At 39.1% G+C, this 22,661-nt stretch overlaps 1 protein-coding gene across 8 annotated transcripts in view; it reads right to left on the reverse strand.

The window, feature by feature from the left end:
* Positions 1-1,916: 1,916 nt before the first annotated feature.
* LOC128733957 (cAMP-dependent protein kinase type II regulatory subunit) overlaps positions 1,917-22,661 on the reverse strand; it is a 121,529-nt gene continuing 100,784 nt past the window's right edge. For all 8 annotated transcript variants that reach the window (XM_053827872.1, XM_053827874.1, XM_053827870.1 and 5 more), the window contains 7 exons: positions 18,551-18,732; positions 14,642-14,742; positions 14,454-14,555; positions 14,235-14,382; positions 14,075-14,150; positions 13,502-13,684; positions 1,917-5,680 (listed from right to left, as the gene is read on the reverse strand). In XM_053827872.1, the coding sequence (XP_053683847.1) occupies positions 5,550-5,680; positions 13,502-13,684; positions 14,075-14,150; positions 14,235-14,382; positions 14,454-14,555; positions 14,642-14,742; positions 18,551-18,732 (923 nt within the window). In that variant the 3' untranslated portion in view covers positions 1,917-5,549. The remainder of the gene's footprint in view (positions 5,681-13,501; positions 13,685-14,074; positions 14,151-14,234; positions 14,383-14,453; positions 14,556-14,641; positions 14,743-18,550; positions 18,733-22,661) is intronic.

Below are 22,661 nucleotides of genomic sequence, written 5' to 3' on the forward strand. Positions count from 1 at the left end.
CGTAAAATACCGGTTCCATACAAGCTCCGCGAAGGCATACGTCCGCACTGCACGATTGTCTACTCTAGAATAAACCACTACTATGTACTGCTGAACCCAATATCTGCAGCTTCGTGTCATGTACAAGTAGCTCGTTAGGCTTACACATTATAAATAACACATTATAAATAACACAGTGGAAGGAGAGCGTAAGCACTAACGAGAACGAACGATTACCATTCTCAACGCCACCTATAAAATGCTTTCTCAGATTATCTTTCGCCATCTATGGCCGCTAGCAAGTAAATTCGTGAGAAACTATTAAGCCGGTTTTGTGGACGGGCGATCTGCAACGGACCAAATCTTTGTGTTGCGACAGATCCTCCAAAAGTGTCGCGAGTACCAAGTCCCTATGCACCACCTATTCATAGATTTCAAAGCTGCTTACGATGCTATCGACCATGAAGAGCTATGGAAAATTATGGATGCAAACAGCTTTCGCAGGAAGCTGACAAGATTGATAAAGGCCACGACACGATAGATGTTGTACAGTACTGTAGGAGAATCTCGGATGCGTTATCAAGTCCGTTTGAAACACCACAGGGAACTGCCCTCGAAAGCTGGTGGTATTTCCTACCTCCTGTTCAACATCACGCTAGAAGGTGTTATGAAACGTTCGAGTTTGAACATCTTCAGTAAATTTAGCGAATTTATCTGTTTCACTGACGATGTGGGCATTGCCGGAAGAACGATTCAGGTGCTTACTTAGCATTATACCAAGCTGAAGCGTGAAGCAGTAAAGGTTGGATTAGTGGTGAATACGTCTAAAACCAATTACCTGTTAGCAGGAGCAACCGAGCGCGATCGAGTTCGCGTAGGCAATAGTTTACAAAACGCTAATAAGATAGGTGGTCCTCTACGGGCACGACACGTGGATAATCCGATTGGTACCAGAACTAGAGATGCGTAGCCTGTTAGATGGTTAGACCAAAAATCATTCGATACTCGAGAAATTGGAGAGGAACAGGCATGGACCAAATTTGTCGGCGGAACACTGTTATGCATTTGAAATCCTTAGGGACACCGCACCAGAGTAAGCAAGCATGTATACCCCTGCCTGAAGCGAAAGGTTGGGGAAAAACATCACCAAAGTCAACCTTAGCGCCAGAACGACTCTGGTGGCAGAAAACTGAACAGCTGGTATGACAGCAACTGGCTAACGCGACTAGTTCCAGTGGACCAGGCCCGCCCATAATACAACAAACAGTGATTTCTGGTTCAGGGATAGGAAAACCAGAGCATTTTTCTTCGCCTGTGGACGCAAATCCGTGGTAACTACGGTGGTCGGCAGTATTAGGCGAAACTGGTACTTTCCTAGAGTTGTTTAGTGTGCGCTCCGGTTCAGGCATATCATTAATTACTTTTATTCTTGTTTACGATCGTACCGTGCATTGGTACGAATAGTTTGTTTCGAACGAATCGGGAAGCATACAATGACCCAATGCCAAATTTGAAAAACTTATGTATAGGGCGCCTATAAGACAATAGTAGAGCATTTTTAAAAGTTATCGTTCAGACTTGACCCGAGGTGTTTCAAATAATCATATCTCAGGAACCAAGGAACCAAGAAAATATTCTTTCATGAAAATGAACCTAAATTTTCTTAGATATCCAGTAAAAATATTATCTGGAAAAAAATTTCCACGGTGGTGGTAAATTCTGTCACTAAATCAAAAATTTAAAAAATATTCAAACCATCATCTATGGAAAAAGATTGCTCCCTTGTAATACTCCAGGTAGGTATATTGAATAAAGGGTTTGAATAACTCAGATTCGAAGAAATCGTTAGAACGATATTTGTAGAAAGTGTGTGTTAATGATTTCTTCCACTTCTATTGTAACATCACCAAGTCAAAATATCTTCAAGTGTTGTTTTTTTTAATATTTAATTTCATCCTTTTTGTTCACTACCGTTATACGACACCTTTAATAACGAGACAGTAACAGTATGCATTTCTTTGTTTTTTTTTCTTCTTCTTTCACTCGTCCCTTGTTAATGTTTCAATTAATCATCATTGTTTTGTGTAGCTGTATGCATGTTATTCCTCAGCGTTGGTTTCACTATATGTTTTTACTGATTGTGAGCGTGTGTTTTAGTTTATATGTCTGTGTATCTTTGCAAGTGAAATTTGAGTGTAATCATTTAATCGCTTAAAATTATACTAAGCATTGAATTATTTTCAGTAATCAAGTTTCAATAGACAAATAAATAATGCATTTAAACAGTAAAATAACCATTAGAATTCCGCAGGACGGCAGGATTTTTTTTCAAACGGGATAGAAAAACATGTATTATTTGTATTCATATTTGATGTTAGCATATCAATATCCATGTTGTAAGTTAAATATACATATTTTCGTGGCAATGTAGGCAAGCTCAAACACTGAAACTAAATATTGAAATGACAACAATGAATCATAGATATTCATATCATAAACTGATAGAATGATAATACAAACAGTGTTAGTTATAGTAAAGTAATTAAACCAAACTAGTGCTACTCAGTTTAACATATTCACTGTTCGTCTGTAGTGATACTGGGCATTTGCTTTTTCTTTTATTTTGTCATCGTCTTGTGCCGCTCTCGTGAGATTTATGCGATAATGTTTTAACTATTCGCGCGGTGAGATTTTTCTACCTGCTGGCAGGCTGGTGTCAGGAGCGAAATCGGTAAAAAAACGAAAATGTCCAGCATTTTCTACACAAAAATATACTCTCTAGTTAGTGCAGTTTTGGGTGCAGCATTTCTTCATCTTTTTGTAGCGTGCAATTAAAACCAATCAATAGCTCTCATCGAAAAGAATGCTCTGGTGTCTATTGGAAAATCAACAATGAGAGAAAAAACTCGAGCGTGGGAGCTCGTTAAACTGTTCGAAAATTATGCAAGCTGTTGTCTGAAAACGACACTGCAGTGCGTTGAAAAACTAGGCTGTTTTGCAGACTGTTATGTTGTTAGAGTTTGTATCTTGCTGTATCCTTAGAAGATACAGTACTTGTTTCATGTATTCTGTGCGGGTTTATTTAGTGGCGATAGTAGTAGTAGTAGTAGTAGTGTTGGTAGTAGTAAATCCTTTTTGCTAGGTTTTGTATATATTGTCTTACAAGGGTAAAAACACACGTGTGTAAGCTCATGTTATATATCTCTCCAAAAGTACGAAAAGTCTATAACTTGCAGTGAAATATTCTCGAAAGATTTTGTTGTCTTATTCTGGTTGGTACACATGTATGTAAGTATCTTCATTTTATTTCTAGTTACGCTTGCAGTCGTTTAGTTTTACTCTCATTTGAATCAGTGGCTGAGAGAAAAGCAGAATATCAACGTTTGATTGTTTATTTTAGATGCGCCGTTGCAAGAAAAACATTGAAAAGATCGTACCACCGGAAAACAGACCTGTAGGTAACGAATAAAAAATATGTTAGGAACAATGAAGCAAATCTAGTGACTTCACCTCGCAGTTAAACTACTGAAATCAAATATATGTTTGTAATTACCGAAATGTCACCATGACTGCCAATTGCTCTAGTTCTAGTGCTATGACGAATTAACTGATATGAAACCATTTTATTCTGGTAGCCTGTGGTTCATTTCAAAGAATGTTTGTTTAGAAAAATAAAGCTGTTGCTCCGTTCTTCTGGCAGAACTGATGATTCATAGCACAGCTCAAATGCAATTCCCATTACTAACAGCTTATGTTATACATAATGGCATATGCTTGCTGCTGTATGCTGCCAAAGTTTCTCTTAACGTTTTCAATACTTCAGTCACGCGCTTTCTCTCAGGAACACTAATTATCTTCCAGTTATTCGTCATGAATTTACTTTTTTCGCGTACGCCATTCGATTGAATAATCTGCGGATGAATTCTTCCCGTGCAAGAGCATAATTGTTATACTTAAGGGTATAAAACCGTGTTGAGTTATTTTCGATATGACACATGTGTTGTTTGTGATTTACATTTGCCTCTGGGGCACAGTACGCAATTGATTTGGTACCGTTTTAGTTAAGACTGGAAAGGATACGCGCCAGCCTTTCTTTTTTTATGCGACAGCGCTACATGATTGGTTTGCTTTAACACATTACGTTTACGATTCTAGCTTTGTGCATATTTGATTTCTTTTTTGTTTGTTATAAATTGATTTTCCTATAGTTTGAAGCGGCATCAAAGTCTTATCATTTATCAGTTGTCTTCTCACGGTGTGTGTTCTCCTTATGGTTCTACCATTAATTATATTATCTTTTTATAGCTGATCTAGATTTTTAAATATATTTTATGCATAACTTTTCTTAAATTAAATCTCTGCTGATGATTTGCTTTTTTATATCATATAATTTATAGAGTGATATTTTGCTTTTATTATACGTTAAACACTGTTTGAAGTATACTTAAACGCTACCATAGTTTAGCTAGATAAGATTTTTTGTGTTTTTCCATCAATTTTTTTTTTGCTTTTAAATAAATAACAGAAATAATTTAAAATCTTGCTTATTACTTTGTTTTCATGTTGTCAGCATGTATTTTGTTTTTTGTTTTTTTTCCTTTGTTATCAATAGTTACACTAGATTTTTTTGCTTTTGTTGCTTTTTGCTTGATTCACGAATAGTTGATCAAAAATTCCATTAACTCTCATTTTGTTTAATTATACTACCATCAAGTTACACTCATCTGCTGTTTGTTGTTGCTGTCAATATTTTGATGTCTCAGTTTTGTTTTTACTGTAATGACACACACATATTTTTTTTATTTCAATTTCTTCATGTATTTGGCATTATTCCATTCTCAGAAACAGTTAAAACTAAAACAATGAAAGTATTCTGCTCCATATCCGTTTGTTATTTTGTAATATCTAATAATTTAAATTGATTTCATCATTTGTATTATAATCATTTAAATCGAAAACTGATGCTGGTGGCGACGGTGGTGGCTTACATCATGCTCTCGTCTTTCTCGCTATTAAGCTCTCGGTTTGCTATAGATTCTATCCGCGCAATTGCTTGTTTACTGCTACCGATCCGCATTGATTTATCCGATATTTCTCTAACCTAGTAGTACTACTAATTACTTGCAAAACAATGATGGCATCCTCTGCTGCGTCGAGTTGTTCAATTCTGCTAACGTTGAACACGTCACTTCCGACTGACTACGTACGCGGTCCGATTACGAGAGTTGTGTTGTTTGTGTTTTTGATATTGCTGGACTGTCTAGTCTGCTACCCTCCGTGAGCTGCTCTATGGAAAGTGACCTTTGAGCTTCGCTGCTGTTAGTCTTCAGTGATGTTAGGATGTGAAAAGTTTAAACTCAAACGCCAACCTCCCAAGTTGATCTTCAGATGGTAGAGAAAATACACCCCGGCAACATGTAACCGCTACTCTATGGGACACTACCCAACACTAGCTTCAAATTTGGATATATATTGGGCGACGGCTAGGAACAGTGTGGGTAGTATCTACTGCTTTTTTCTACTTCTACAACTACAAGCAATTAAGACTGGAAGGTGTAGACGACTGGCGCTTATCGGATGTCGGAAATATTGTTCTTGCTACCGAATATTTTCAACAACTGTGACTCATAATCTCCGATATTGCGCTTCATGATGTCCATGCATGGACCAAGGAGTCGCTCGAATGCGTCCACGTCCAAAACTAGGAGAAAAAATGCCAAGAAAAATAACCCTTCTTAGAAAGAATTTAAACTGACTTAGTTATCCAAACGTAATATAAATTGTATTCATTTGAAAAAAAAAAAATAGAAAACAAAAAACACTCGAAGCCAATAGCAATATAATGACAACAATAAAACCAATTTCTTACCTTAAATTCGTTGAAAACGATTGTGGTTAGTATTACGAGAAAAAGCATGCAGAATGCAGTGTCCCTGGATTCATCAGTTAATTACGGGTTAGATTACCCATTATGAAGAACTTATATGGGTGGATTGGAGTTGCTTAATCTCTAATAATTCATGTCAACACTATTTGTTTTGTTTTATGATAAATTATTCAAAAGTCAACCTTTCTAATTGCTCAATGTATATTAATAGTAATAAATATGATAGATTCAATAACTACAATACAATACTAAAAAACTAGTTGTTGTTAAATATTAACTTATTGTTAAAATTCATGGATGTGAATGAGAAATACGCATAGGGGGACACATGATGGAACTTTTTGTTTAATTATTGAAATCCGAAAACTTCTTAGTTGGTCTCGAGGCACATCACTAACTGGTCTAAACCAGCTAGTTGTTGTATGTTCGAATCTTGGTTGAAAGCAAGTGTCAATATAGGATCGTAGCGCGTATCCTACACTCTAGCAGCTGGCTACAAAGGCATTCGAATAAAAATGAGAAATTCCCAAAGCGGGAAAGGATAGCCAATTTTGCAGGGTGTTACGATCAAACTTAAACTTGACGCATTTCGTTTAATCGTTCATTTAAAAATCCTGAGCAGCGCTCATTTTGTATATATGTGCGTACTAAATGATTTTGAATTTGACACTTGGCCTTTAGTTATCAATATTATATCCAAGCAAAATGAACTCCTCACGCGTCTAGGTAGCAAAACCGTTAAAGTGGCCAAACCCTGCTCTCCGAGATGTCGCAAACAAACAGGGAGTGTCGTCTACAACCGTGCATAAAAATGAGCGGGACTGCCGAAATTATTAGAAAGTATCGACCCCAAATCGCGATGATAAAGAAAACAAGACGGCCGAAACACGATCCTGGAAGCTGTACACGACGAAGCTGACGAAGTGCGATTGTGTGATAAAAGTCGGCGACGTCGATGTAGACTTCGAACAGCCTCAAAGATGGGAGTTTTATACGGAAACCGGAAGAGGAAACGTGAACGACGTTTTCAAACATCTGAAACTGTCAAAGTTCGGTAAAAATATCTTGTTTGGCAGATAATGTACTTGTGGTTCGAAAAACCAATCAGGATCGTCAACCAACAAATCTACATGAACGAGGGTCTGATAAAAATATCTGTTGCACAATTCTGTCGCGTGCTGTTTTCGTCAGCCATCGAACATCTAGCGAAGAGTTTGTAGGCTACGGTGGGGCAGACACGCCGTAAGGGTGCCGGACAACAGTGCGACGAAAACAGTTCCCTTCAACAATCCCATCAGCATCAGGAACATGCCATAAATTGAATAGGGTCGTGTAGCCCATAGTTTGCATTCCGTCCTTTGCAGGTGTAGGAAATACCTAGTTCTGAGGTGTTGTTCAGGAGCATACAAATTCAGTTGACTTAAAAGAGCGGGCAGTCAATATCTCCTAATAGCAATCTAGCCAGGAACGTGGCTTGAGTCTTGGCACGTCTTCTTTTAAGAGTCTCCAAGTTAAGTAAACGGCAGCGTTCCTCATATGGCGGAAGGTTTCTGGGTTGGCACCAAGGAAGACTGCGCAAAGCATACCGTAGAAATTTTTTTCTGTACTGCTTCGATTCTAGCGATCCAAATTTATTGATATGGACACCAGACCACTGATCCGAATTCCCTTAACAGACCTTACAAGTGCATAGTACAGAGATCGAAAACAGTACTGGTCACGGAACTCCTTAGCGTTTTTAAAAATAAATCCAAGTTGCTTATTGGCTCTGGAGATAATGTCGTGTGTATACGAAAAGTGCGCTTTTCAGGACAACACTAAGATCACGAATGTGATAGACGTGTTGTAACAAATGTCCCGCCATGTTGTAGCCAAAATCTATAGGTTTATTTTTAGGGCTGAAAGGAGATACCGAAGCACTTTGAGATGCTAACGGTAAGCATCGACCATTTGAGCACCAATTTTCAAATTTGTCCACAAGGCGCTGCAGCTCAATAAAGTTGGAGTCCATTTATGCAAATGAATTTACAGATTTTTACTTCATCGGTATAAAAAGACCGACAGCCTAGTGGTAGGAGAACTGATAGTTTGTTTATAAAAAGAGAAAAGAGCAAGGGTCCAAGGTTGCTCCCATGTGGTACGCCAGAGATATGTTTTGAACGAGTTGGAAAACCTGGATCCGATCTTCACACTCAGCCTATGGTGTGTTAGGTACGATTGTACCCACTTGATCAATTTGCACCCCTTTATTCATATTAAGCAGGCAGAACGAGACAAAATCGATGAGCTTCGCGGAGAGTGACCGTTTTGGAAAAAGAACCATGCTGGTCTGAGTAAACGTAGTGTTGACAGCTAGCGAACAAAGCGTCGTTCACGATTATCTCGAGTACTTTAAAACTAGAGTATAACGATGTAATCCCTCAATAGTTTTGAACGTTGCGTTTATCACTCTTCTTGTGTACAGAGAACATTACTGATTTTTTCCATAGAGTAGGGAACTTACAGTGCTGGATTGAAGCATAGAACAATAGTTAATTTTCTGATGGCAGTTTCTACAATCTCCTCCGTTACACGAAAAACGTTGGGGTTGACGACTACGTTAGGTGTGTTTCTAAGAGCAGAGGCAATTTGTTCCGAGGAAGCAGGAGAATGACTAAAAGCCTGCTTGAAGTGTGTAGCAAAGAGGTTACATTTATCGCAACGTTGGCTTTACGATCGTTCAGAAATAGATCTTCGTTTTTCTTAGAGTTGACAAATGACCAAAACCTTTTTGGATTTTTGTGAAGGTATTCTTGCATTCGTAGAGTATACTGTTTATACACAGAACGGTTGTACGCTCGAAAATCGCTACAGGCACGGTTAAAGCGTGATCTTTGAAATACGCGCAGAGCACGTTTGAATCGACGGAGATGCGCGTTTCCCTATGGAGGCTTGCAAGCGGGTCGGCGTATAAGAACGTAATCGGTGATCAAACTGTTAGGGCGAATGAATATAACAACAGCGGAGTCAACATCAGGAGACAGTAATAAAGATTCCCAGTCGACCTGCGCAATTGTCGTGGCTAAACCATTAAAATCAGTTCTATGGAAAGTTGAATGGAGACGCCTGCTTGAAACAGCACGAGCCACCCTGGCACTATTCTGCTGAAGACGCCGATGGTTTAGTTTCCGAGCAAACGCATCGAAAAGGGATTCGATTCGATTAGATCTGCGTCATCTTCCTTGGCGCCACATAATAACCCCAAATAATTTTCCAGCTTATGATGATAGATGTCGTCTACTTGATCTTGACACCTTTGAACATAGACATGTGTTATTTGCAGTGCACCAGGTGTTAAAGGCTGTCCTAAATCAAATTGCATCACCGAAAAACGCTACCCATTAGGGATTTTCTCTTGAAAATTTAGGTAGAAGTAGTTTAGAGTATATTGTTTACAGTGGACATATTTTTATTGCTGACAGTTTTTCGAAAATTGGAAAAATGGTGTTATCCGAGAAGCAACGTTGCGAATTTATTTTACGCAAGCACCTGGAGAAACCTCCATTCTCTCATCGCGACATCGGACAATCGCGACATCTGCGTGCTTGTTCGTTCGACGCTGGAATAATGTTCTGCGGTCTGGAAGTCCCATTATCTCAACGACGTTGATCGGCTAGAGAAAATACAACGTAAATTCATTCGGTTCGCCCTCCGTCGCCTGCCTTGGAACAACCCGCTCCAGCTACCAAGATATGAAGCGCGCCTGATGCTAATTGGACTGGATGCCCTAGCAACCAGGAGAAATCTGTGCCGAGCAATCCTTGTAGCTGATCTCCTAATGGCGAGGGCCGATTGTCCATGGCTTCTCAACCATATCAATCTTAGGGCTCAACCACGACCTCTTCGTAGCAGAATGTTCCTGCAAGTAGCGTTTCGAAGAACAAATTATGCAGCAAACGAGGCCATCGTCGGGCTACAACGAGTTTTCAGCCAAGTGTCAGCTGGGTTTGACTTTCACTTAAATCGTAGGATTATTCGTAGGAACTTTTTAAATATTTTACGTACTAGTTAGACCAAATTATCAGTATTCAGTAACTCAGTACATTATTTAATTATCAATATAACCTCGCTGGCCACGTGCTTGCAATCATGTGAGAATAGAAAAGGAATGACTTTTATTCATTTAGACAATTTTATATGTCAGATAAATAACCAACAACAAAAAAATACAAGTGATAGAATATAAGGAATCATGAGTTGAAGCTCGCTTAACTGATGGTAATAGAATCTAGTGTAAGGCTGCCCGGAAGGACGGTATCCCGGCTGAACTTCTAAAAGCGGGGAGCGAGCGGCTCTACGAAGCAATCCACCGGATCATTGTCAGGATCTGGGAGGAAGAACAAATGCCGGAGGAGTGGTTGGATGGCCTCATTTGCCCAATTTTAGCGGAGTCCTTCGTCGGCGAGTACCAAGCTGGTTTTCACGAGGGTCGCTCCACGACGGATCAGATGTTTACCCTGCGTCAGTTGCTAGACAAGTTCCGGGAGTACAACTTGCAGACACACCATCTGTTTGTGGACTTTAAAGCGACATACGATTCAGTTAAACGAAATGAGCTATGGCAGATAATGCTAGAACATGGTTTTCCGACAAAACTTGTTACGCTGATTCGTGCGACGCTGGACGGATCCAAATCATGCATTAGAATAGCGGGTGAGACCTCAGCTGCTTTCGTGACGTTGGATGGACTGAAGCAAGGAGATGCACTATCTAACCTGCTATTCAACATTGCCTTGGAAGGTGCATTACGAAGGGCAAACGTAGAAAGGAATGGAACTATCATCACGAAATCTCAAATGCTTCTTGGTTTTTCGATATCATCGGAATCAACCGTAGAGCAATGGAAGAGGCCTTCAGGCCCTTTAAAAGGGAAGCGACGAGATTGGGACTTACCATCAACACCGCCAAAACGAAGTACATGGTTGCTGGTAAGGAACGTGGAAGCCCAAGTGGTGCTGGTGCCGAGGTGGAAAAGTAGTGGAGGAATTTATATACCTTGGTACACTCGTGACATGTGACAACGATGTAAGCCGCGAATTGGGTTTTCTACAGATTACGTAGCCAGCTGAATTCCCGTAGTTTGCAAATTCGCACAAAACTGGCGCTCTACAGAACACTAATCCTCCCGGTGGCCCTTTACGGACACGAATCATGGACGCTAAAGGAAGCTGATCGGCGAGTGCTTGGGGTTTTTGAGCGTAAAATTCTGCGATCTATACATGGTGGCAAAATGGAAAATGGAGTGTGGCAGACGCATAAATCACGAGCTGTGCCAAGTATACAAATATGCTGATATAGTGAAGGTAGTGCAATGTGGCAGGCTGCGGTGGGCTGGACACGTGGCCAGAATGCCCGATGAAAGAGTAGCCAAAACTATTTTTAGCAGAGAACCAGGAAGAGGCCGTAGACTCCAAGGCAGACCCCGCAAACGGAGGGGGGGGGGGGGGGGTGCTGTCGAAGACGATGCACGTTTAGCTGGTGTTCGTGGGGATTGGAGAACGGCAGCCCAGGACCGACGGTACTGGAGGACTATAATTCGTTCGGCGCAAGATCGGTAACGGACCGTTGCCACTAAAGTAAAGTAAGTATTGCTTCTTCTTCGTGTGATGATTTCAAATCGAACGTGACGTTTTGCGTCTTAATGAAGATGGTATTGATTAAACATTAATCACGAATAAAATGGATCAAGTATGACACAAGTATCTATTTTGTGAAAAACTAAAATGATAAGCCAATAAATAGATTAAAAAATATGTAAGTAAACTGTAAAGGAATAATTCAGGTAAATAAATTGTCAAGAAAGACAAATTATATGTACTCTTTCTTTGGAAATAAAATTGTTTTTATTTTGATTCATAGGATTTTATTTGCAAAATTTTGGTGGAAAAAATTTTGACCAAAATAATTAGCGATAATTAGCAAAAAAATTTTCTTCAATAAACTACAATGGATTTACCAATTATGACGATTTCAATAAATTTCCTTCCAATAACATAAGAGAATCAAATTGTGCCCATTTGGGAACCACTGTCCGAGCAAATTTAGAAAAGATCTATAAACCACTTCTGATTTGTTCCGTCAACATCTTAATTAGTTTTTGTATTACGCGACCAGTTAAATATTTCTATGGAATAGATAACTTAGCTCAACACTAAGAAGCAAAAGTGAAATTGGCACGAAGAATTCACGAGTGAATAGAATTCCTTCCTTTGTGCAAGATAATAATACGAAACCCACCCGTTGTTGAAGTGTGACGCGCTGGCTTTTCCGTTTTCTTGCTTTTCTCGCTATCCCCTTGTAGCTTTCCTCCTCCAGCAACTAATGTATCCACCCCACACCCCTTCCTTTTACTAACGACAGCGATAAATAGATGGCCTAGACTGGATTTTACTTTCACCAAATACATCATCGTTCATCATTATTTACCTCGTCCGGCAGACTGAAATAAATTCAGCATTCAGTGATATTCCAGCATCGAGTCGAAAGTTGTACAGAACGGGGCCGACCTCATAATACATATTGTATGGAAGGAAACAGCCTCTTTCGGCGAAAGTAAAAGTGAATAAACGACCATTTTGCAACTCAATTCGCTTGGCCAGAATAACTTATTGTGCTGCAGGGGATAGGGATTTCGGCAACTTGTTGTATTGCGAACGAGACGGAAACTGAATGTTTTTGGTTGGTTAGATGAACTTAGGAAAGTTTTTTTAACATTGATTGTTGAATTTAATTTTGGTTTTGTCCGCAGGGACTTACTACCATTACGACGACGGTAGAAGATCAAATCGAAAAACTAAATCTTTAACAATTAGAATTTCATCTACCAACAAGAGACTATAAACATACTTAATTAAATAGCATTCCCTATGATATGATAACAAATAAAAGGCTTCAGAAATACAATGTAGCATTTAAAGGTTTATGTCTGGATGGAATGAAAACCGATGAAATATTAAGAACAACTTTGTTATTGCATCACTGAACAGTCCCATTTTCAATTGCAAAGCGGCTTTTACTATCCGAGAAAGATTTTTCCTCCTTGCAAGCTTCCAGTATCATTCTCCAGGTTGAGTCATCAACGTAACGGTAGTGTTTCATGCCCCTTAACATCACATCGGACAGTTTCCCCAAGAGCCGCTCGAAACTATCTGTTTGTAGCACTTCTTGTTGAACGATTATTAGTAATGCAATTACACAGTTTGGAACGCATTATGATTATAATAAACAGTTATTTTTGATGTTAGAATATATTAAAACATACAAACCGTTGAATGATTGGTAAAGCGTTTGGTTACATATTACAATATATCAGTTGAATGAACAAAAGTGCATGCAAGTAAAGAAGTGTTTAAATAAGAAGAAAATGAACCATGAAAGAAAACAGAAAGAGATTAAAATATTAGAAAAAAACCCAGAGATTAGAAACGATTTCATACTTGTGTTAATTTTGTGGACAACTGAACTCTAAATACTGCAGGACATTCATGTACGTTAGAACTGTGAACAACCAGCTTGCTTACTACTATGCCAATCGGTGATAGTGTTATTGCATGCATACGGAAAACAAAATAATGCAATTTCTGCGCTAATACTTACATGCCACTTTCACGTTATCCACTGCGTACGCTGAAGCTGCACGTGGCCGATGAGTCACCAATGCCAACTCTCCGAAGTACTGTCCTTTCTCCAGGTCCGAAATTTCAACCTCACCAACATCCTGCTGGATGCGGATCGACACTTTGCCATCCTCAATGAAGTACATCCCGTCGGCAACGTCACCTGTAACAAAGACGTATTTCTTAGTAAAATCATAAAAAAAAGTCCTTAGTGATTTTTCCAGATTTAAATTTTAATGCAGCTCAGCGTGAGAGTTTAATGAAATTGGTTTAAAATTTATCGTAAGTGCTTCAAGTTTTGCTATTTTCTAAAAATGACTCCATAGCTTGACGCTTGCTTGTTTTCGCAACACGATTTTCAACTATCGAAATCGCTAAAAGTTAGTTCAAATAATCAAGATTCCGCAGTCCGGTTAAAGTTTTTAACTGCAACCATAAACCGTCTGTCAAGTCATTATTTGCTACGATAAGCCAACTGGCTCCCGTTCGGTGGTGCCACTGTCTGGTGGATTCGAATAATATGCTCATCCGATGGAACCCCCTGTAATCTTACCTTGTTTGATGATTCTTTCGCCCTTCGCATAAGTTCGAGGTACAAGAGCATCGGCCAGGTTCATTCGCTCGTAGCTCTGCGTGAAATTCGTAAAAAGTAAAATGAACAATTCAAAGGATTAGTCTCTATATTTTGATTTTAAGTTTTCTAGTTATCTCACCTGTAAAGTTTTCAGCATAGGAACCGCATCGAGTAATGCCTCGTACATCTTTCGTTTCCGGAAGGCAGACTTGAGCAATATTCTTCGGAACGTCTGGCGATCCATCGCCCACAGTTGACCTTCCGTTTCGGCTTGAATCGTAGCAGCTCTGCCATGAAAAAAAGATTGTTAAATTTTCATGCAATTGGCATTGTTAAGTAGACAATTTACGGCTTTTACCTTGGCATGTTATATAATAAAGCTAGTTCGCCGAAGCTGCCGCTATTCTCGTATGTGTGTATGTGTTTCTGATCCTCGCCGACATATGCTTTGTAAACTCCTCTGTAATGTTAAAAACATCAAAGGGTAAAATTTTAAAACTGCAAAAACCCCGGCAGTCAAAACAAACGAGACAGCAAGATACTTACGACTCAATGACGTAGAAATTATCCCCATCATCTCCTTGTTTTATAATATAATCTTTCGCTTTGACTTTCTTTTCGAACATGGCATCTAACACTTCATTCATCTGTAAGGGAGAAAACATTACATTATTCAGATTATTACGAACACGCATAGTTCGGAAAACTTGGTGAATGCTGCTAGATGGAAAAAGAAAAGTAATGTTTTCAGATTGATGCAATAGGAATATTACCCGCTTGTATAAATACAGCTTTGCGACCACAAACACAAAGTCCAGCTCGAATCGCTCACAGTAGAGCAAAGCGTTGGATAAGTTAAAATAGGGAAAGTTAGCTCATTAAAAACATTATTGCATACACTAACTATTTCTTTATCCTGAAGTGGTCTTGGCTGTGGAAGTTTTCTATTAGCGTTTCACCCCCATTGAATGTTTTTGTGCTGGTTTAAATTCGTGATCTATCCTGTATATTTAACACAATATCGCTGCCCTGTATTCCGACAAGAATGAAGGTGCTAAAACTTTACAGAATGAGTCTGACCGTCAAAAATTTTTCGATCAGCGACGTCTTAAAATTTAGATAAGAAAACATACCATGCATCAGTATATTATCTTTGATAATTATCAAATCTTACCCCACATCACTTGAGAACGGAGCGTCCGATTTGAGCCTTCTTTTTTCATTGTGTTCATTCTCACTACCGCTATGTTTTTACGGCGAGAGATATCGGAAAATTTACTAGAAAAATTGGGAAACTCGATAATTAGTTTTCCATATAAAATTCGTAACGCATCGCATGCGCCATCTAAATGGGTGCTAGGATCATCAGCCAATAGCACGTTCTATCTGTAGCATCGTCCCTGCCGTAGTTGTCGTATGGTAAACAAACACGTGTTCATGTGGTTACTTTTATTGAAATCGCCACATGTAACGATGAGGAATATTCTTGATATTAACTATTTTCTGGTGTTGTAAAATCAGAAAATAACCAACCTGTATGACCTTCGTTGTCGAAGTCAGCAGCATAGACCTAGTACTGTGGCTCGTGCTGTTTCAAGCAGTCATCTCCATTCAACTCGATGTTGGGTGACTCGTCGCCAATTTTCCAAACAGAGACCTCCGAAGCTAAAAGTTGGGTACTTTTATCGAAAATCCAACTCATCGGACCACCTCCTCAAGAATGATGTTGAACAGCATGCAGGATAAACCATCATCTTATCTCAACCCTCGCTGTGTCTCGAACTGACTCTTACAGCCTCTTCAAATCGAGATTCGAACATATAACGTATCTCGAAGCCAAATAATTCCCCATTTCCTGAATAAGCTCCTTAAGGTTACGCTATGCCAAAATTTTAAAGTCACATATTGGCTGCAACTATGACACGCCAGAGCAGAGAGAGATACCGAGATACTAGAGCTGCTGAAAAGAGACTTCACCGTCGTAAGAAACGCCAGCACTGGAATCGCGATCTTGCGGAGGCGGAAAATTGCTTCGAGAGGCACGACACGAGAAGCTACTTCAATCAGGAACCGGACCATGCCGACTCCTGGTATGTGCAACGACAAGCAGGGGAACCTTGTTACCGAAAGATCCGAAGTGGTTAGGCACTGGAAACAACATTTCGAAGCATTGTTGAATAGTGAACAAGATGGAGCGATCAACAGAATTAGAATAACGATTGAGGATAATGGACAAGCTGTGAGCTCACCACCTTTGGACGAGATTAGAATGGCAGCCAGAGATAAACCCTGTTTACAAAAAGGGCCATCGTCCCGAATACAACAATTACCGCGGCATTACTCTCCTCAATTCTGCATGCAAAATTCTCTCCCGCATCCTGATTCTCAGACTGAGGCCATTGTAAGAAACTTTCGCTGGCGAATACCAGTTCGGTTTTCGAGATGAACGCTTCACGATGGACCAAGTGTTCGCCTTGCGCCAGATCCCCAATAAATTCCGAGAATTCAACTTGCAGACTCACCATTTGTTTATAGACTTCAAGGCGGCGTATGATTCAGTTAAACAAAATAAGCTGTGACAGATAATGCTTCAACAGGTTTTCCAACAAAACTGATTAGGCTGATACGTGCTACCCTTATTGGTTCAAAATCAAGCGTAATGATAACGGGTGAGAATTCGGACTCGTTTTTGACGTTAGATGGTTTGAAGCAAGGTGATGGCCTACCAAGTTTGCTGTTCAACATGGCATTGGAAGGTGCTATTCAAAGGGCAGGCGTGGAGAGAAGCGGTAGCATCAACACGAAATCTCATATGCTCCTAGGGTTTGCGGAAGACATCGATATCATCGGTGTTAAACATACAGATGTGGAAGAAGCGTACACGCAGGAGGAGGAAGCTGCGCATCTTAAGAAGTGTTGGAACTGCAGTGATGCTAGATGGAAATACTTTTCAAGTGGTCGACGAGTTTGTTTACCTTGGTACGTTAGTAAAATGTGACAGAGACGTGAGCTGTGTAGTAAAAAGTCGGATAGCGGCTGCCAACAGGGCCTTATATGGATTCGACTGACTGAGCTGACTGAGGTCCCGTAGCCTGCAACTCCGTACAAAACTCGCGCTCTATGAGACACGGTGATATTTTACGGCCACGAAGCCTAGACGTTGAAAGAGAGAGAGCGACTGACGAGCTCTTGGTGTTTTGAGCGTAAGATCCTACGATCAATTCTTGGCGGCATATTGGACGAAGGAGTGTCATACAGTATAGTGATTTCAAACAGTATGTATCATTGAAATTTATGACGATACACATGATAAATCCCAAATTCCTGCAAGCCTTGTCGACAACGAAAGAAACGTGTTGTTTGAAGATCAGTTCTGAGTCGAGTAGTATCCCATGATCTTTGACGCAATCTAGATCTAGACGATAGTCGGGATTCAACTTTCTCGAGATCGTAATCACTTCGCATTTGTCGAGGTTCAGAAATAAACGATTGTTTTCAAACCATTCGGCGAATATCGACAGCTGCTCCTGGAGTGCAAGAGTATCAGATGAGTCATCGACTTTTGTGAACAGTTTCAAACCGTCGGCGAACGCAAGCCAAGCCGAGTCTTTAAACTTTAAGCGTTATGTTGACGTTAAAATAGACAAAAAACAACGGTCCGAGATGGCTACCTTGTCGAATTGCGGAGAAAGTGGTGGAAACCGGCGAAAAAGACCCGTGGATAGAAACATTAACAAGACGATTCGATAGATACGATTTAAACCAGTGGAGCAGCGGCCGTCCAATTCTGAGTTTGTCCAGTTTAGCAACGGCGATTTGATGATGCAGCTTATCAAATGCAGCAGAGAGGTCTGTGTAGCTGACGTCTGCCTGAGAACGGTCGTCGAACCAGTCCATTATGTACGAAGTAGTGCCAGTAGATTGGTGAGCGTTCAGCGCATTGGCATGAATCCGTGTTGCTCATCGGCCTTGTATTGCAGGACGAACGAGGAGATTGGCACGACCACACGAGGCACGAGCAGGTTGGCATGAAGAGTTTGTATAATGCACATAAGGTGGAGATCCCTTCGGTTGATGAGGGAGATGATGATTGAAGATGATGAAATGAAGATGATTTGATGATGAAATTGATTGATGATGATGATGGATGACGTGGGTGATGATGTTGATGCATTATGAATCATAGCATGCAACCATTTTTTAAATAGAAAGAATCCGGTATTTGAGGATTTTATTATGCGCAGATAAAAAATAAGGAAGCAGCTTTGTATCTTTAGGGAGGTGACTCAAAAGTTTTCAATATGGATTCATCATGAAAAACGAAAACTATGAAATTTACGTTTGAAATAAAACATTTAAAAATAATTTCACACGCATAACTGATTCCCCGTATAATCGTGTCCCCGAGATAATCGAATGCGCTATGAAGTAATCCAAAACAAACTAGCTACTGACCTGTTCCTTATCGAGCGACCGGAATAGCAGGATATTTTTGACTGAATCACACAATCGTGCCCGTTGTTCGTCCGTCTTGGGAAATATCGCTCTTGCTCCGTCATCATCGTCGTCATTTTCTGGATCGTATGTCTCCGCGAACACTGATTTCCTGCGTGAGGCGTACCGGTTCACTAGGGGTTCTGTAATCAGAAAGGAGAGAAGAACAAAATGCATCTTGAGATTCAATGAGTTGAGAAGTACTTAAGGGTATTAATTTGCAAAACTAGCAGGTTTTTCTTGCCGCCAAGTGGTAGCCCTACCGTACAAAATAAAATCATTATAAATTTATATGCATAATAATATCAAGTGTCATTATAATGTCTCACTATTAATCATCTTTGACATAAATTCAACATCAAACCTATCAAATTGTGAACGTTCCTAAACTATCGGGCAGATGGATGTAACGCTGTGGTTTAAAATCTGCACATCTATCCATAATTTTGTGCGATTTCGAATAAGGCAAATTATACAATTTTCCCCTGCTTTTTATTTCTTTTACGTTCCTATCATGCAAGAGCCAAATACAATCACAATTTCGGTTGAAAAAATTTATAATGTTGAAAAAGTAAACAACGCCGTAGCATGATTCAAGATTGTTCATAATTTTTTATAAGATTATCCGCATTTCATTTTAAGCGGAGTTTGATACACACCAAACATACCCTATATATGTAATACAAGCATGTAACTGACATGTTATATGAGATGACACGAATAGACGATAGACAAATTCTCGAAAAGGATTTAAATAAATTAACCGACCTGAACCGACATGAATTCTCCTTCATGTCATTTGTACGAAAATTAATTAACACGTCAAACGACGTGCGATTTGCTGTATGTGTCACATTCAACCTGGAAAATATATGAGCAGCAGACAAAAATAACCGCCTACCTAGGGTAATAGTAAGTATTTTCTACCCGTTAGGCAGATGCACACCGTAATCTATTGATTAAAAGTTCTAGTTTAATGTCTGATATCTGGTATAGACTGGTTTCCGTAAGCTGGTTGGTGTAAGCTCGCACATTGCTCAAAACCATCTAGCTCAAGTATAATCATTTACCCTAAATAGAAAAGCATATTACTTCATGGCTGACGATTTCGATGAATGACATTTCAATTACTGTACGATTTTGAGCTGCGTCGGCTTTTCTTGGTAAGTGCGAAACCTGTTCTAGATTTCCCGATTATGCTATTTCGAATTAGCGTGTATGGCTATGATGCACGATTTGCTAGCGTTGAAGGCTTATCGACTAAATCGATACAGCAGCGTGAGCGTTGGCGGTCAACGACTTCAAAGCTGACTTTAGCCGGACAAATCCGATTAGTATCAATGAGGAATTACACCGATCGCCATCTATTATGAAAGCATCCAAGTTTAGATAGCATCGTGTTATTACGAATGAAGATAAAAAGTCGTTTCGTATTTTTAATTTGCTGCACTCCTTCGGTTAACTAAATATAAGTTTAAAGCTTGTTGGTAAATTCGTCGGAAAGATTTGTGATTGAAAATTAAGATAGTTCATATTTATGCAACAATTTTTGAATAATGATATGCCGAAATTTGAAATTTTGGAAATCTGATTTAGTTTACAATTTGTGTATCGGTCTTTTCAGAAATTATAAGAATCATACGTTTTTATTTGTTGTGTTTTTATTCATTTCCTGATATCATAAAAGTGAGTAATAATGAATAATACCTCTTCAATTAAAAAATATGTGATAATTCAATATTTGAAAATGTACAATTCCAAGCACGCAATCACAGCTTTGTTTCCATATGATGACGGAGCTCTTATCTTCTTTTACACCGTCTACTCATCGGTGTGTCATATCATCATACAGTAGCAAGGAACCCACATTCCAGTTGAACAAGCTGTTTATTAGTAAAACATTATATCTGTATCAATCTCTCCAAAACGAAGTATGTACTTAGATGTCGTATCGCACAAGAAACTTGTCGGTTGTACCTGCGGCGGCAGCTGATAGTGATAAAGAATGTTCTTCATGTCGGCATCAGGTGATAAAATATAGCTTTCCGAGGCTCTTACGAATAGAGGACGCATACGTATGTGTGAAAATATGTGCTAGTGCGTGAATTAAAGTAAAGCAAATATTGAATTTCTCAGTTGAACAAACCGGAACCGTTCCTGCGTTCGTTCCGAATCGAAATATTCAACTGATGTCTCGTATTGCAGTATTATTCTAAACGCCCAGATAATTTTGAAAGTTTTGTTAATTATTTTGATTGCGTAATATATCATAGTTAGTTGCTACATAGGTATGAGATATTAAACTTTCTGTCTGTACCAAAAAAAACTTACGTTGTCTGTACATTGGGGTCAATTTGACCCCAAAATTCAAACTGCTGTATCTCAGCGAAAAGTGGACGGATTTCTGAAAAGGTAATTTAATTAACTAAATGATAAAATTATGAATGGCGACTTTGCGTGGGGGGCCTTTTACAAGGAGTGTTACGTTTATGTCACGAAATCCTTACCACCTAGAACGATGCCTTCTTCAACAAAAATATATGCGAACACGAGATCTTCACTGTTACTTGTGGAATTTTATAGGATTTGCTCACTAGGTGGCGTTTATCTGGAAAAATCGATCTCATTAGGTCTCAAATTGTTGGGTTCTACTCGTGTAAATTAGTATTAGTCTTGTTCTCGCTAAAGTTGATTAGATAGACAAGATATGAAGTGAACATAGTCCGGTGGCAGATAAAACCTTGATGTACGGTTCATAATTCATCCACCAGGTGGTGTACGTGTACCATTTTATAAATATTCGTCGCAGACAAGTGGATGACATGCAAGTTTCTTGTCTTCGGCAAAATTGGTCAGATGGACTAGATTCATTCTATGATAGACAGTTTAGCACAGTATTTAATCACTATGTGGCGCTAGTGTGCTTTTTTGTTTTGATTTATTTATTGCGTATGAACATATTGTTTCGATTAGGGGTTGTCGTCTTCGACATTAGTTGGCATTATAAAACTAGTAACATTAATTCGCAATACTATATAGCCAGATAATGTACCGATTCAGCCGGGATGTATGTTAAAACGATCCGCAAAAATTGAACATAGTACCGGAAAAAATGGCGCCTGGTGATTGAATTTTTTTTTCTAAAATGTTCAAAATAGAGTGGTCTCGACTATTTGAACAATTATGCCGCAGACAAAAATCTTACATCTAGTCAGTATTCTAAATTGCGATAAAAAATTTAAAAATAAATGGAGCACTAATGCCATCTAGTCATCAAATCCTGAACCACACTACTAGCCATAGGTTTTATCTGTCACCTCACAAGACCATATTCACTGCAGATCTTGTCTATTTGTTCATTTTTTCCGTGAGCAAGAACGATTTACATGAGTAAGTTGATTATTCTCGCATTAACGCCACCCAGCGGTCAAATTCCGTAAAATTTTACAAGTAACTTTGAAGATCTCATGTTCATCGTTCTACGTAGTAAGGATTTCGTGATATAAACGTCACAAATCTGAAAAAATTCGATATCTTCGATTTACTTTTACTAAAGCCCCTCTTTGTAAAAAGTCCCCCACGCCAAGTCGCCATTCATAATTCATTTAGTTTATTAAATTGGTTTTCTAAGACACTTGAAAATTCAGAAATCCGTCTATTTTTCGCTGAGATATAGCAGTTTAAATTTTGGGGTCGAATTGACCCCAATGTACAGACAAAGTAAACTTTTGAATAAAACTGTCGTAAAACGTAAGTCACATCAAATCAAAGTTTGATCAAATAACTTCTATAATAAAAGATCTCCGGTAGACACACCTAGTTGCAAAGAAATAGGTTAATTCATTGAAAAATAAAAAAGCTATAGCTTCTCAAAGTAGCCTGAGGTCACATTGACCCCAATGTACAGACAAAGAGTAAAAAGCATGGGCTATGAAACCGTGAACAGTCATTATTGGCAATATCGGTGTTCGTGATTATCGGACAAACTGTTAGGTTTGATTAATCAATTTTTGTAGAAAGCAGAGCGACGAACGCGTTATGTGCCATCAAAGAATGTAGTCGAACTGAAGTC

Source organism: Sabethes cyaneus, chromosome 2 (genome assembly GCF_943734655.1).
Source record: "Sabethes cyaneus chromosome 2, idSabCyanKW18_F2, whole genome shotgun sequence".
Classification (NCBI taxonomy): domain Eukaryota; kingdom Metazoa; phylum Arthropoda; class Insecta; order Diptera; family Culicidae; genus Sabethes; species Sabethes cyaneus.